The 12,489-nt window shown below is 40.0% G+C and overlaps 1 protein-coding gene across 5 annotated transcripts in view; it reads right to left on the reverse strand.

The window, feature by feature from the left end:
* Positions 1-12,489, reverse strand: part of dus2 (dihydrouridine synthase 2) — a 123,689-nt gene that overhangs the window by 17,271 nt on the left and 93,929 nt on the right. For all 5 annotated transcript variants that reach the window (XM_059992803.1, XM_059992804.1, XM_059992802.1 and 2 more), the window contains 2 exons: positions 11,772-11,893; positions 214-366 (listed from right to left, as the gene is read on the reverse strand). In XM_059992803.1, coding sequence (XP_059848786.1) covers positions 214-366; positions 11,772-11,893 — 275 coding nt within the window. The remainder of the gene's footprint in view (positions 1-213; positions 367-11,771; positions 11,894-12,489) is intronic.

The raw sequence follows: 12,489 nt of genomic DNA on the forward strand, positions 1-12,489 counted from the left end.
TTATAGACCTTCAGTAAAGTAGGTTCACTTCTCTGACATAAGATTTTATATCACATTTGATTGGGGCAGGAAATGCACTTCTTAAGCAACTAATGGAATTACATTTTGAAAGTGAATGCAAAAATAACTTTTCTGAAAATAAATGTACTTCTCTAAGATTCTTCAAACAAATTACTATCACATTGTAGTAAATTAAATATTTTGCAAGCTTACTTGTTGAACCTGACAGCCATTTGTATGGTATCAGTGTATTCCTTATCCTCAGGATGTTCCGATTTCCCTTGATCTCTTGATTTCAGCTGATTCCTCTTTGTCTCCAAGTCAGCCATAACTTCTTTGTAATAGTCAATCATTTCAAAAGCCTCACTGTATTAGAATCCATCCATAATCAGTGGTGTTCATATTAGTTACAAAAAACAGTTTCAACAAATTACACCACCAGTATTCAATATAATTTTCATTTTTAATATGAATATGCGGTGAGAAGTAGAGGGAAATCACATTTAAGCCAGTGGTCTGTAAACTGCCCCACATCACAACAAAGATAAATTGCTGAGAATTTGAAGGCTTAACCATACAGAAGCAATTTTGTGGCCATATCATGATTTTTTAATGTCAGGCATGCAATTCAATCCTTCATTTGTGGTGGGATATTGATTAGCAGAAGAAAAATGTGCTGGTGTGAAACTACCCCAAATAACAAGAATAAAGTGCAACAACTAAAAGTAGACGCCAGCAGTGTTCAACTGTATCAGTATGAAAAGCAACAGTTCCAATTTGTAGTTTAGGTATTACCCCTCTAATAACTAGTTTTTAAAGGGCTAAATTTCAGCAGCATTCTTTGTTAACACTGCTCACTTAACAGTCTGTTCAAACAAACACTGAACATCATTTGCAGCTTGCATCATTAACTCTTCTGCAGTCAAAAAATTGACCTCCCATGGGGATTTGAATATACCCAGCACTTCTTTTGCTGGAAGGCACATAAATGAATCATAGAATCATAGTAGGAGCTGGCGGGGGGGGGGGGGGGGGGGGGGGGGGGGGGGGGGGGGGGGGGGGCTAGTGGAGGGATACAATAAAGTATTTTCCAAAATCTTATCTAGTCAGAATTTCCAGGGATTCATGCTCAGATCCACACAGCTCTGAAAAACTATGCATAGACAGGTTATGTTTCACCAAAACAATTCTTGTTGGGTTCTGTGAGCTTTCGCAACCTCAAGACAAACACAGGGTCAGGCCTGGATCTCGTCCATGGTCACTCTCAGCTTCCTAACATCAGGATAATTCCAGGCTGTTGTTAATGATTTATGGTACATTGCACTGTTGTTGCATTAGGTAAATCACCTAAAGGACATTTCATTTACTTTTCACACTCAAAGGCACTAAGATTTGCAAGTACTGTTAACCTCCCCAAAGAGCAGTAATTTATAAACAAAATACACATTTCTTATGGAATTTTCAGACACCCTCCTGCCAAGAGTCCAGTTGTGGCTCTCTTCCACACAGACATTGCCTCCTGCAGCTATTGCTCTCCAGGGCAAAGTCTTGCCCACAACCACCTGACCCCATGGGAACATGGCTTGGCAGGAGAAATGCAGGTGGACAAGCATGTGAAATAAAATAGGTTATAGAGAAATGTGGAGGAATGGGACTGATGGGAATGCTCTGACTCAGTTGACTGAATGGCCCAATGTGTCATAAGGAGACACGACAAGTTATCTGACTGACACTAAAATGTGAACTCAGATGTGTCATTTCTCAGACGTAACATAAAACCACAGCCCACCTCCCATCTCAGATTGCTGGTTAACTTGAAGATTAAGGAACATTATCACCTCCAAAACAGACTATTGGGTCATGTGCTATTGCTCTGCACAAACTGGCTGCAAACTTTGTAATGATGCTGGACTTATACGGTCCAAAAACTGTGTGATGTGATACAGATCATAGTCATGTGTAAAGTTCAGAATTTTGATGTTTATTCAAGGTTTGGTCACTGGCAGGACAATTGGAAAGTCTTTTTAGTGCTGGCAATAAATGGAATGGAAATTAAAAAATAAGCAAATACAACTTATTTTCTTTTAGACTTGTTGGTTAAATTCAGTTTATGTGACAGAATTACAATGTGGTTTTAAGCAAAACTGAAACATATCCCATTTGGGAAAGTGATTTACACATTTTTTTCAAAAATACTTAAAAGACTGGTGAACAATTTTTCCTCTTTTATGATATGCTTGGGATATAAATATTGCCATGTGTAAAATTCACACTTTCTTTGTGACATATTTAATAGCAGCTTCCCCATCAGTGTGATTGATATTCAATATTATTCCCTTGGCAGAAATGTGTTTGAATAGTATAACCAAACATCTTGTTCACATTTCCACTTTCTCTTTTGTAATTATTTGGATATATTTTTAAGCTAGCATTTAATAGTGAAAATATCTAAATATCTCAGATGGAAAGTCTGAATATAACATTGAGGTAAAAAGTGACTGCAGGTAGCGACCAGTCAAGATCGTCGGTCGCAGATCTTGAGTCCAAGTTCCTAATTTCCTGAAAGTAGCCATGCAAGTAGGTAGAGTAGCAGAAAAGGCATATGATATGCTTGCCTTTATTGGCTGGGGTGTTAAGCGTAAGTATCAGCAAATTACATTGCAGTTATACAAACTTTGGTTAGGCCACACTTGGACTATTGTATACAGTTCTGATCACCCCATTACAAGAAGAATGAAAGGGAACAGAAGTGGTATACCACAATGCTGTCTGGATTAGAGAGTATGAGCTTATAAGGAGAAGTTGAAAAGGATGGGTTGTTTTCCCCGGAGTTTTGTCGGATGAGAGAAGACCAGATAGAAGTTTATAATATTATGAGTGGCATAGACAGCCAGAATCTTTTTCCCAGGTTAGAAATGTCAAATACTGGAGGGCATGTATTTAAGGTGAGAGGGAGATGATGTGTGGGGCACTTAAAAAAAATTAAACAGAGCAACATGTGCCTGGAATGGATTGCCATAGCAATGGTGGAAGCAAATACACAAGAGGTTTAGCTGAATTTGACATTGGCCAAAAGGCCTGTTCCTGTGCTGTATTGTTTTGTGTTCTAATCACCCCGTATAAGCTGCTTCTTTTGTATTCTCAGAGAGCTAACGAGAGATTTATTTATATATAGAGAGAGATAGATAGATTGAGCTAGCTATAAGACGGAGATGAATTCCAAGTTTCCAATGTGCTAGACTGATGTTGGATAGGTGGGATAATCTGATAATATGCAGGAAATCTGGAAGTAAGCGCAGTTTACCTGTGAACAACTTCTATTAACTTAGTTGGTTAATCAAGTCACTATATCAATGTAACATATCCCAATTCCACTAAAAACAATAAATAGGAGCAGGGTTAGGCCATTTGGCCTTAACTTATGCCTGCTATTCTAAGATCATGGCTGAACTTTCACTTCAGCACTACTTTCCTATACTAACCCTCTGTCTCTCAGTTAATTCTGTGAACTGCATCTTGGTGGTCATACTGAATAAAACCTCACTAAACCTGGGCCCCCTGGAAACCATGGCTGTCTGCTACTGATAAACACTCCAACATCTGTTAAGGTTTCCAGTGCATGTCATCAGCAAGTTAATGGCTTCCTCTAAAATGTCTGGTTTTATGATGTCTTGGGCCCCATTGACTATGTTCCTTACAGTATCATCAGCCACAATTTAACCAGATCTTTCTCATCTCTAAACAGCCACCAGCATTCACATAAATATCTCACCGTGGTAACAGAGTAGCTTGCACATTGGTAGACCCAGTGGGAAATATTACTGGGACTGTGGGAAACTGGGGAGGGTGCAAAGTAAAGCACTCATTGTTCTGTTAGGCATTATTGCTCATCCTCACCGACAGACCTAATTGATTAGGTGTATGGCTGTCAAGGCAGAACCTTGAAGGATCCTGAGGCAAAGACATCATCGACAATGGTAATTGACAGCACCCTAGACAAATGGCTCCTTTTGCAGATCCTGTAGCAGCCGCAAACTTCTGCCACTGTCTGATGCACCACCCTTCTGAAGCATTACTGACCCAATATATGAAGAAGCTTATCCTCTTTGGATGTGGCTTCCTGGCAGCTGTATCTTTATGATGGTCCCCTTTCTCCTGTGAGGATCATCAGCCAACTTTCAAAGCCGCACAGTATCACTAGCACGACTCTTAGCTCAGATCTTTCCAGTGTAGATCACTTGCAGTTACTTGCAAAGTTTTCGAATGAGTCTCCAAAGTTTACAATGTTATCTCTCCTCAGGAGTTCTGTGAAGGAAGTCTTTCACAGAAGCAGTCAGTAAAGCTCCTGGTCATCAGCTTTCCATCAGACCAGTACTGTGCTCTCACCTTCTCACCACAGGGGGTTTTAGGTTAACCAGGATAGCCACGGAGCTGCAACTTATGTCAAAATCACTCTACTTGATATGCTAACATGAATTTAAGCTCTTGGTCTTTCCTCAGGGGTTGCTCACAAACACACACTTACCTAGTCTGGGGAATAAGGCTGGCTTCTCAGCATTTTACTGCTCACTAACTTTGTCCTATTCCCAAACCCATAGTCCTAGCTCACAATTACAGCTCATAAGAGCTACTCCAACAGGATTAAGAACAAAACACTTCACTGTATGTGACCATTAGTTTCTAGTCTCCATATTAAACGCTGTGGCATCCACAGTTTTACATGTTTAAAAACAAATAATATCAATACGATAATCACAATAAAATGTACTGCATAGTTTTAAAATGTTCTCTTTTCCTCACAGCAGCAGTGCTGATTCTGAGGGTGTCTGCAATTGCACCTGAAAGTCACAGTTCTTCAAATAATACAAAGTTAGAAATTGTTTGAAATTTTGTACATATATTAAAAAATTCTCATAAAGATTAAATCCAAATAAAATTTTAAATAGCTAATAAGTAGTTATAGTAAACAAAATAAAATTAAGGCCATGAAGCAGACAGTGGGATAGTGTGAGCTATGATAAAGCAAACAGCAAATTGCAAGCAATATTAAACCAAACTGACTTGTAGTTTGCTGTCTGCACCATTAGATGGCAACTGTGGTTCATTAATGTCAAAGATAAACAGTTTGTACTCATTGCATAATTCTCTTGTTCACCCCCCCAAATGTGTTCCCCCATTCCCTCCTAACTCTCCACTCTTACTGCACTGCCCCCACCCCCAGAATACCAGCCTGGATTTTGTTAGGTTTTACATGGAGATCCTGAATTTATTGGGTGTGTTCTCACAGCCATTTTTTCCGCTCTGCTTGGCCCAGAGGTGGGGGCAGAAACTTGTTGAGGTTCCCAGCCCTTCATTATGTTGTCACATGGAGATACAGCATAGAAGTGGGTCCTTTGGTCCATGTCAATCATCAACCACCCTGTTAAACTACTCCTAGATTAATCCCATTTTGTTTTATTCCCCTCAAATATTCATCAACCCCCACTCACCCCACTGATTCTACCCCTCACCAACACACTAGGGACAATTTACAGAGGCCAATTAACCTACCTACCAACCTGTATGCGTTTGCAATGTGAGAGGAATCTGCAGCACTTGGATTAACCCCATGCAAACAGCGAAATCATGCAAACTGCATACAGGCAGATGCTGAATCTGAGTCTCAGGTACTGTGAGGAAGCAGCTCCACTTGCTGCCAATTATCTTGGGAAATCTTCTCTGAGATCCTGTGCCAAGTTAGTCCTGATATGGGATCTGCAAGTTTGTTAACTAGAATAAGTGGCCACAGATTTTAATTCCACGTCCCATTCCCAGTCTGATATGTCTATCCATGGCCTCTTCTACTGTCAAGATGAAACCACATTCAGGTTGGAGGAACAACACCTTATATACTGTCTGGGTAGCTTCCAACCTGATGGCATGAACATTGATTTCTCTAACTTCTGTTAATGCCCCCCTCCCCTATTAATTAATTTTCCCTTTCTTTCCTCTTTTCTCTCTGTCCCTCTCACAATCACTCCTTGCCTGCTCTCCATCTCCCCCTGCTGCTCCCCTCTCCCTTTCTTTCTTGCTAGGACTCCCATCCCATGATCCCCTCTCTTCTCCAGCTGTGTATCCCTTTTGCCAATCAACTTTCCAGCTCTTAGCTTCATCCCTTCCCATCCTGTCTTCTCCTATCATTTCGGATCTTCTCCTCCTTCTCCCACTTTCAAATCTCTTACTATCTCTTCTTTCAGTTAGTCCTGACGAAGGGTCTCAACCTGAAACGTCGACATTGCTTCTTCCTATAGATGCTGCCTGGCCTGCTGCGTACCACCAGCATTTTGTGTGTGTCACTAGAATAAGTGTTGTAGAACTACAAGAAGAAAAATTCTGCCATCTTCTTCAGGGATGGTGCCTGGACATATCTAGACTGGTGGCATTTATACCCTTGTATTCTATGCCTCCTGATTGGTTAGTCCTCATCCAATCAGGTTTCCGCTCTCCCACCTTGCTTACAATTAAATTCCAGTTCTTACTTAGAGTGAGACCTCTGTCTTTGTTAAAATTCTGTTCCTATAGTTTTATTTTAATGGCTTCCAGGCGGCCCCAAAAGCCACTGGTGTGGCGTAGTAATTTTGTGCCGTTGGAAGTCAATCCTATGGCCATTGTGAATGCAATGTTTTGCTACTGCAAATTTCTTTGAGTGACCCAAATGGATACACCTTCTGTGCTCCTTGATATGGGTTTCCACTGTGTGTCTCATCTGGCCAATATATGCTTCTCCACATTCACAGGGAGTCCTGTAAACGTCAGCCCAGGTCAACTTTGACCTGCATAAGCCACGTTTTGAGCTTCCTTATGGGTTTGTGGATGGTATTAATCAGGTATTTCTTCAGGATCCTGGCGATCCTTCCACAAACCAGGAAACATAGGGAAGACAGACGGTAGCAACTGCTTCCTCCTTGTTGTTAAGTTTCCTGGTTCTTCTGTCAGCCCTTTTAAGGACCCGATTAATTTCCTTCACCTTGTAGTTATTCTGCAGGAACATCGTGCGTAACCATCTTATTTCCTCGGGGAGACTCTCCAGGTCTCAAATTGTTTTTGCATAGCTAGTCAAAGTAGAAAGAACCAGTCTATATTGGAAGGCGTGATGGTGGCTGTTACTGTTGAGGTACAAGTCCGTGTGAGTGGGTTTCCGATAGATACCATGTCCAAGGCTATCATCCTCTCCAGCAAATGTTCCTCTCCATCTCCATTGTAAATTGAACTTTTCGATGTATACTGTTCAGATGGTCATGGAACTGTGGAATGTCTGGAGCCCATGAGGCCACACTACAAAGGTATTATCAATGTATCTGAAGAAGCCCTCTCCTCAAAGTTCTTCCTGCAGAGTTCTATGGCGCGATCCCATGGGTAACCTTCACTTTACTGAAGAAATGCGGTCTGCAAGCAGACATACGCAAGACACTTCTACCTCAGGCACTGGTACCACCAAGACTTTATGGGCTCCCTAAGATACACAAGGTGGGTTCCCCCCGAGGGCTATCATCAGTGGAATAGATTCTCTGATTTATTACCTCTGTCTCCCTTAACTGGTAATTCATGGACAAGTACCAGTACAGAATCAGAATGGTTAAAGTTTATTAGACACAGTCGAGAATCATGAGCACAGACAATTCAGCTTCAAATTATCGCAAAGGCAAACATTTACAAAAATAAAAATCAAATTGACAATAATTACAATGCATCTGCAACAAAGATTTTCATGGACAAAATCCTGCAGACAATTGTTTTAAGCTAGAATCTAGCTGTCTCTCAATGTCAAGAGGCATGTCATGCAAAAAAGCAGTGAGGTTGAACAAGTATGAGGAAGGATCTTGTAACAAAATATCAACTTGTCATTTCTTTGAAAAAAGTTGACAGGTTTTTTGTTCGGCTTTTTCTATTTTGTATTAGATTTCCAACATGTATTGCTGTTGTTTTCTTTTGCAAGTTTGGGCCTGTTTTCTGGCTGGACATATTGATCATGTCCTAATTGATTTACAGCACAATTAGCTGACTAAAAAAATGGCACAAGTAACATTGCAAATTGCTGTTCTATTGTATCCAGCTAAAGATCAATGGGAGCAACTCCCTGCAGAGTTTGTGTTCAAATGAAAACTGGGTCTATTTTTAGCCAAATGATCTGTAGTGAGGATGAGTGAAGTTAAATCCTGATATGGGGAAACCCAATCCTCCTCCTCCACGTTCAAGAATACTTCAGCATTAACTTCAGTTCATTTACAGATCAATTTATTAAAACCAGTAAAAGCAATTTGAATCTACAGACAATAACATCAAAACTAAAAAATTACCTATATTATTTTTATCCATTAATTAGTTAACTATTTGTCTGTTTCAGGCCCTTTTGGCACCACCCAATTATACCAACACGACCAATTAACCTGTGAACCCATATGTCTTTTTTGGGAATGTGGGAAGAAACTAGAGCACCCAGAGGAAACCCATGAGGCCATGGGGAGAACGTAGAAACTCTTTACAGACAACTGCAGGAAACAAACTCGGATTGCTGGTGACGTAGTAGTGTTATTCTAATCATTATGTGACCATACCACTGGACATACACAGGTGTCCCCCCTTTTTCGAAGTTCGCCTTACGTCAACTCACTGTTACGAAAGACCTACATTAGTTACCTGTTTTCGCTAACAGAAGGTGTTTTCACTGTTACAAAAAAAGGCAGCACACACTGAGCAGCCAAGTTCCTCTCCTCCAGAACTGCATTCTAGCCGGCATTGTTCAAACACGTGCCTGTGAGCATCTGTGCTTTATGTCGATTTATTTTGTGCATCCGTAAGCAAGATGAATTCTAAGGTATCGGAAAAGCCTAAAAGAGCGCGTAAGGGTCTTACACTTAGCGTAAAACTAGACATAATTAAGCATTTCGATCGTGGTGAATGAATTAAGGACATAGTGAGTTTGGCTAAGGGTTTGTGGAAGTTGATGTTGAAGAGGTTTTGGCATCCCATGACCAAGAACTAACTGATGAAGAGGAAAGGATAACAATTGACACCAAACGCAGTAGCAAACGGCCCGAAAGTGAAGACGTCCAGGAACTGAACGGGAAGCATTTGCATGAGATTTTCACTGCGATTGACAACGCTGCAATGATTGCAGAAAAGTATGACTTTAATCTTGAAAGGGTACGTAGGTTTAGGGCATATTTGCAGGATGGTTTGAGTGCTTACAAGGAACTGTATGAAAGAAAAATGCACGAGGCTAAGCAGTCAAGCATACTGTCGTTTTCCAAGCCTTCCACATCAGCCAGAGTTGACGACGAAACTTCACCTTCGACATTGAGACAGGCAGACAAAGAAGAAGGTGACCTGCCTGCCCTGATGGAAACAGACGATGATGAGATGACACCCCAGAGTCCCACCAACTCAACCTCCGACGACTCAGCCTAACACACCATCATCAGTGTCCTCACTGTCTTCCCGATTTTGGTAAGTGAAACTACACTAGGCGTACATTATTTCTACTTTATATAGGCTGTGTATTTTTATGTGTTATTCAGTAGCTTCACAGCTTGAAGGTTTCTGGAAAAAGTGCTTCTGCCAGGAGCGCTTGCTGAGAGCGCTTGTGTGAGATATTCACTGTGGTGGACAGTGCTGCAATAATTGTAGAAAAGTATTCCTACATTACACAGGCTGTGTATTTATCAGATCATTCCTGCTTTTACTATATGTTACTGTTATTTTAGGTTTTATGTGTTATTTGGCATGATTTGGTAGGTTATTTTTTGGGTCTGCGAACACTCACAAATTTTTCCCATATGAGTAAATGGTAATTGCTTCTTCACTTTACAACATTCCAGCTTACGAACTGTTTCATAGGAACACTCTACCTTCGGATAGCGGGTGAAACCTGTACAGCATCAGGATCAGAAGTATCAAAATCAGGTTTAATATCACCGGCATATGCCGTGAAATTTGTTAACTTAGTGGCAGCAGTACAATGCCATACATGACAAATAGAGAAAGAAAATAAACAACTGAATTACAGTATATATATACTGTATGTATGTGTAAATAAATAGTTAAATTTAAAAATAATTGTGCCAGGACAGAAAACAATAATTAAAAAAGTGAGGTAGTGTTGACGAGTTTAATGTACATTCAGAAATCGATGGCAGAGGGGAAGAAACTGTTCCTGAATCACTGTGTGTGTGCCTTCAGGCTTCTGTGTCTCCTTGATGGTAATGAGAAAAAGGTATGTCCTTGGTGATGGAAGCCCTTAATAATAGCTGCCACCTTTCTGAGGCACTGCTCCTTTTGATGTCTTGGGTACTACAGATGCAAGGACCCATGATGGAGCTCACTAATTTTAGAACTTCCTGCAATTTCATCCGCTAGCCTTATTACAAATGTAAAAGTTAATCATAATAAGTTAATTTCCATTTTACCTAGTTCAGCAAACTGGTGAATCTGATTACATGATCTTAGCTCAACTGTAAACGATTATGGTATCAGGAGAAACTTGAAGCACTATTAGCACATGTAATATAGGTTGGTTTGGTGAGATGTCAGCATGCAACAGGAACTGAATAGCCAATTAACAAATGGTGTAAACATTGACTCATTTGGATTTAATTTCCCAGTCAATTCCCACTTTAATGAACGGAAGGCCAACTAAACTATAGATCTCAATGTATGTTTTGTTACATATGGTAGCAGTTGAATGTGTCAGCTTTGAAAGATTGCGTTGGTTCCCCTATCAGATTGGCTATTTTCATAACGAGACTTTCAATCAAGGGCTTGATTTACTGCACATTAGGTTTAAACAAAAACTAACTGTGTTCTAATGAAACCAGAGATCCTGTAACAGAACAAGCTACTTCTCAATCAAAGAAAAAAAACAAGAAATATAATGGAGTCAAAGAGTTGTAAAAAGCACATACCACATTCATATGTTTCTCCTGTACATTCAATTAGAGAGGGAAGAAATTCAGAGCAGCCCATAGATCACAGACAATTTAGAAGAAATCATTTTAGAAGTAGAGCTGCATCACTCAAGAATGAAGGAAGGATGCATTTGTTTACACAAAAGGTAGACGAGTTTGTGATCTGTGAATTGACTGGACATTTCAAAAATGAGGTCAAAAATCTTTTAGGTATAGGAATGGAGGGATGCTGAGATGCTGAGTGATGGCAAGTGGAAGCAAACAGCATGGACTGAACAGTGACACGTGCTTTGATGCTGAGGCCTTATCCTGGTAGCATTAATGTTGACCAGGAACTTAACTGGACCAGTGACATAAGAAACGTAGATTCAATTATTGAAGGGGAAGTATCTTGATTCACTTCCTGACACCCCAAGATCCGTTCCCTGATCCATGAGGCACGAATCAGGATTGTGATGGAATGCTGTCATCACAGAATGGATAAAGACAACTCCAATAATCCTCAAGAAGCTTGCACCTTTTGACAAAAAACAGTCCATATGATCAGCACCCCATATGTTACTCTGAAATTCAGTCGCTGAGAAACCAGTGCATAATAGCCATATCAAATATCATCTAAAAACATGTACTGCAATTGCTTGCCCAGGCAAATCTAATCTGACAAGTCCTCTCAAACTTCTACCCATGATTTTAAGTGCCATTTAATCCAAAGCAAATTAAGTCATTTTTTGGAAATCCACGACTTTCCTTTCACACATGCATAAACCATTCTTGGTTATCATAGACACAGCATTTCCTCAACAGACTACAAATTAATAATGTACTCACCAAATCTCTTCATTTGACTGTGCTGCATGCAACTTTTTTCCTTGAGCTGATTCTAACTTATCTCTCAACATTTGACAAAGACAGTATTTAGTATTTGAGTAATGGCTGTCATATCTAATTGCCTGCAGAATGGGAATAAATGGAAAAAATTCAGTGATTAAACCCATACTTCTCAAAGGTATAAGAAGCATAAACTTCCTTAAAAATAAATCTTGCCAATTGTTTCAAGTTGATTCAAAATGTTGTAAAATTATATAATGTACTGGCACTAGAGATTTTGTGAATCCTGTAAAATTTTCTCTATTTCTGCATAAATTTGACTAAAATGTGCTCAGATCTTCACTTAAGTCCTAAAACTAGATAAAGAAAACCCAATTATAACACAAATAGCATTATGGGAATGGCTATCGGGAGATCCCTCTTTTCCTGGCAAACGGTTAAATCTTGGTTTCCAGACTCAGGGAATTCACACCTCTAGGGCACCAGAATTGCTAAGAAACTTGTGGCTGAAATCAACTTCTACTTCATTCAACATTATTCAGAATGGATGTGCTAAAACTGGAGAGGGTACAAAGGATATTCACAAAAATGATTCTAGGATTGAATCGCTTGTCATACGAAGAGCGTTTGATGACTCTGGACCTGCATTCATGGCATACCCACATAGGAGATTGGTGGGTAAAATCAAAGCTCATGGCATCGGGGGGAAGACATTGAC

The sequence above is a fragment of the Hypanus sabinus genome, chromosome 17 (genome assembly GCF_030144855.1).
Source record: "Hypanus sabinus isolate sHypSab1 chromosome 17, sHypSab1.hap1, whole genome shotgun sequence".
NCBI classification, from domain to species: Eukaryota; Metazoa; Chordata; class Chondrichthyes; order Myliobatiformes; family Dasyatidae; genus Hypanus; species Hypanus sabinus.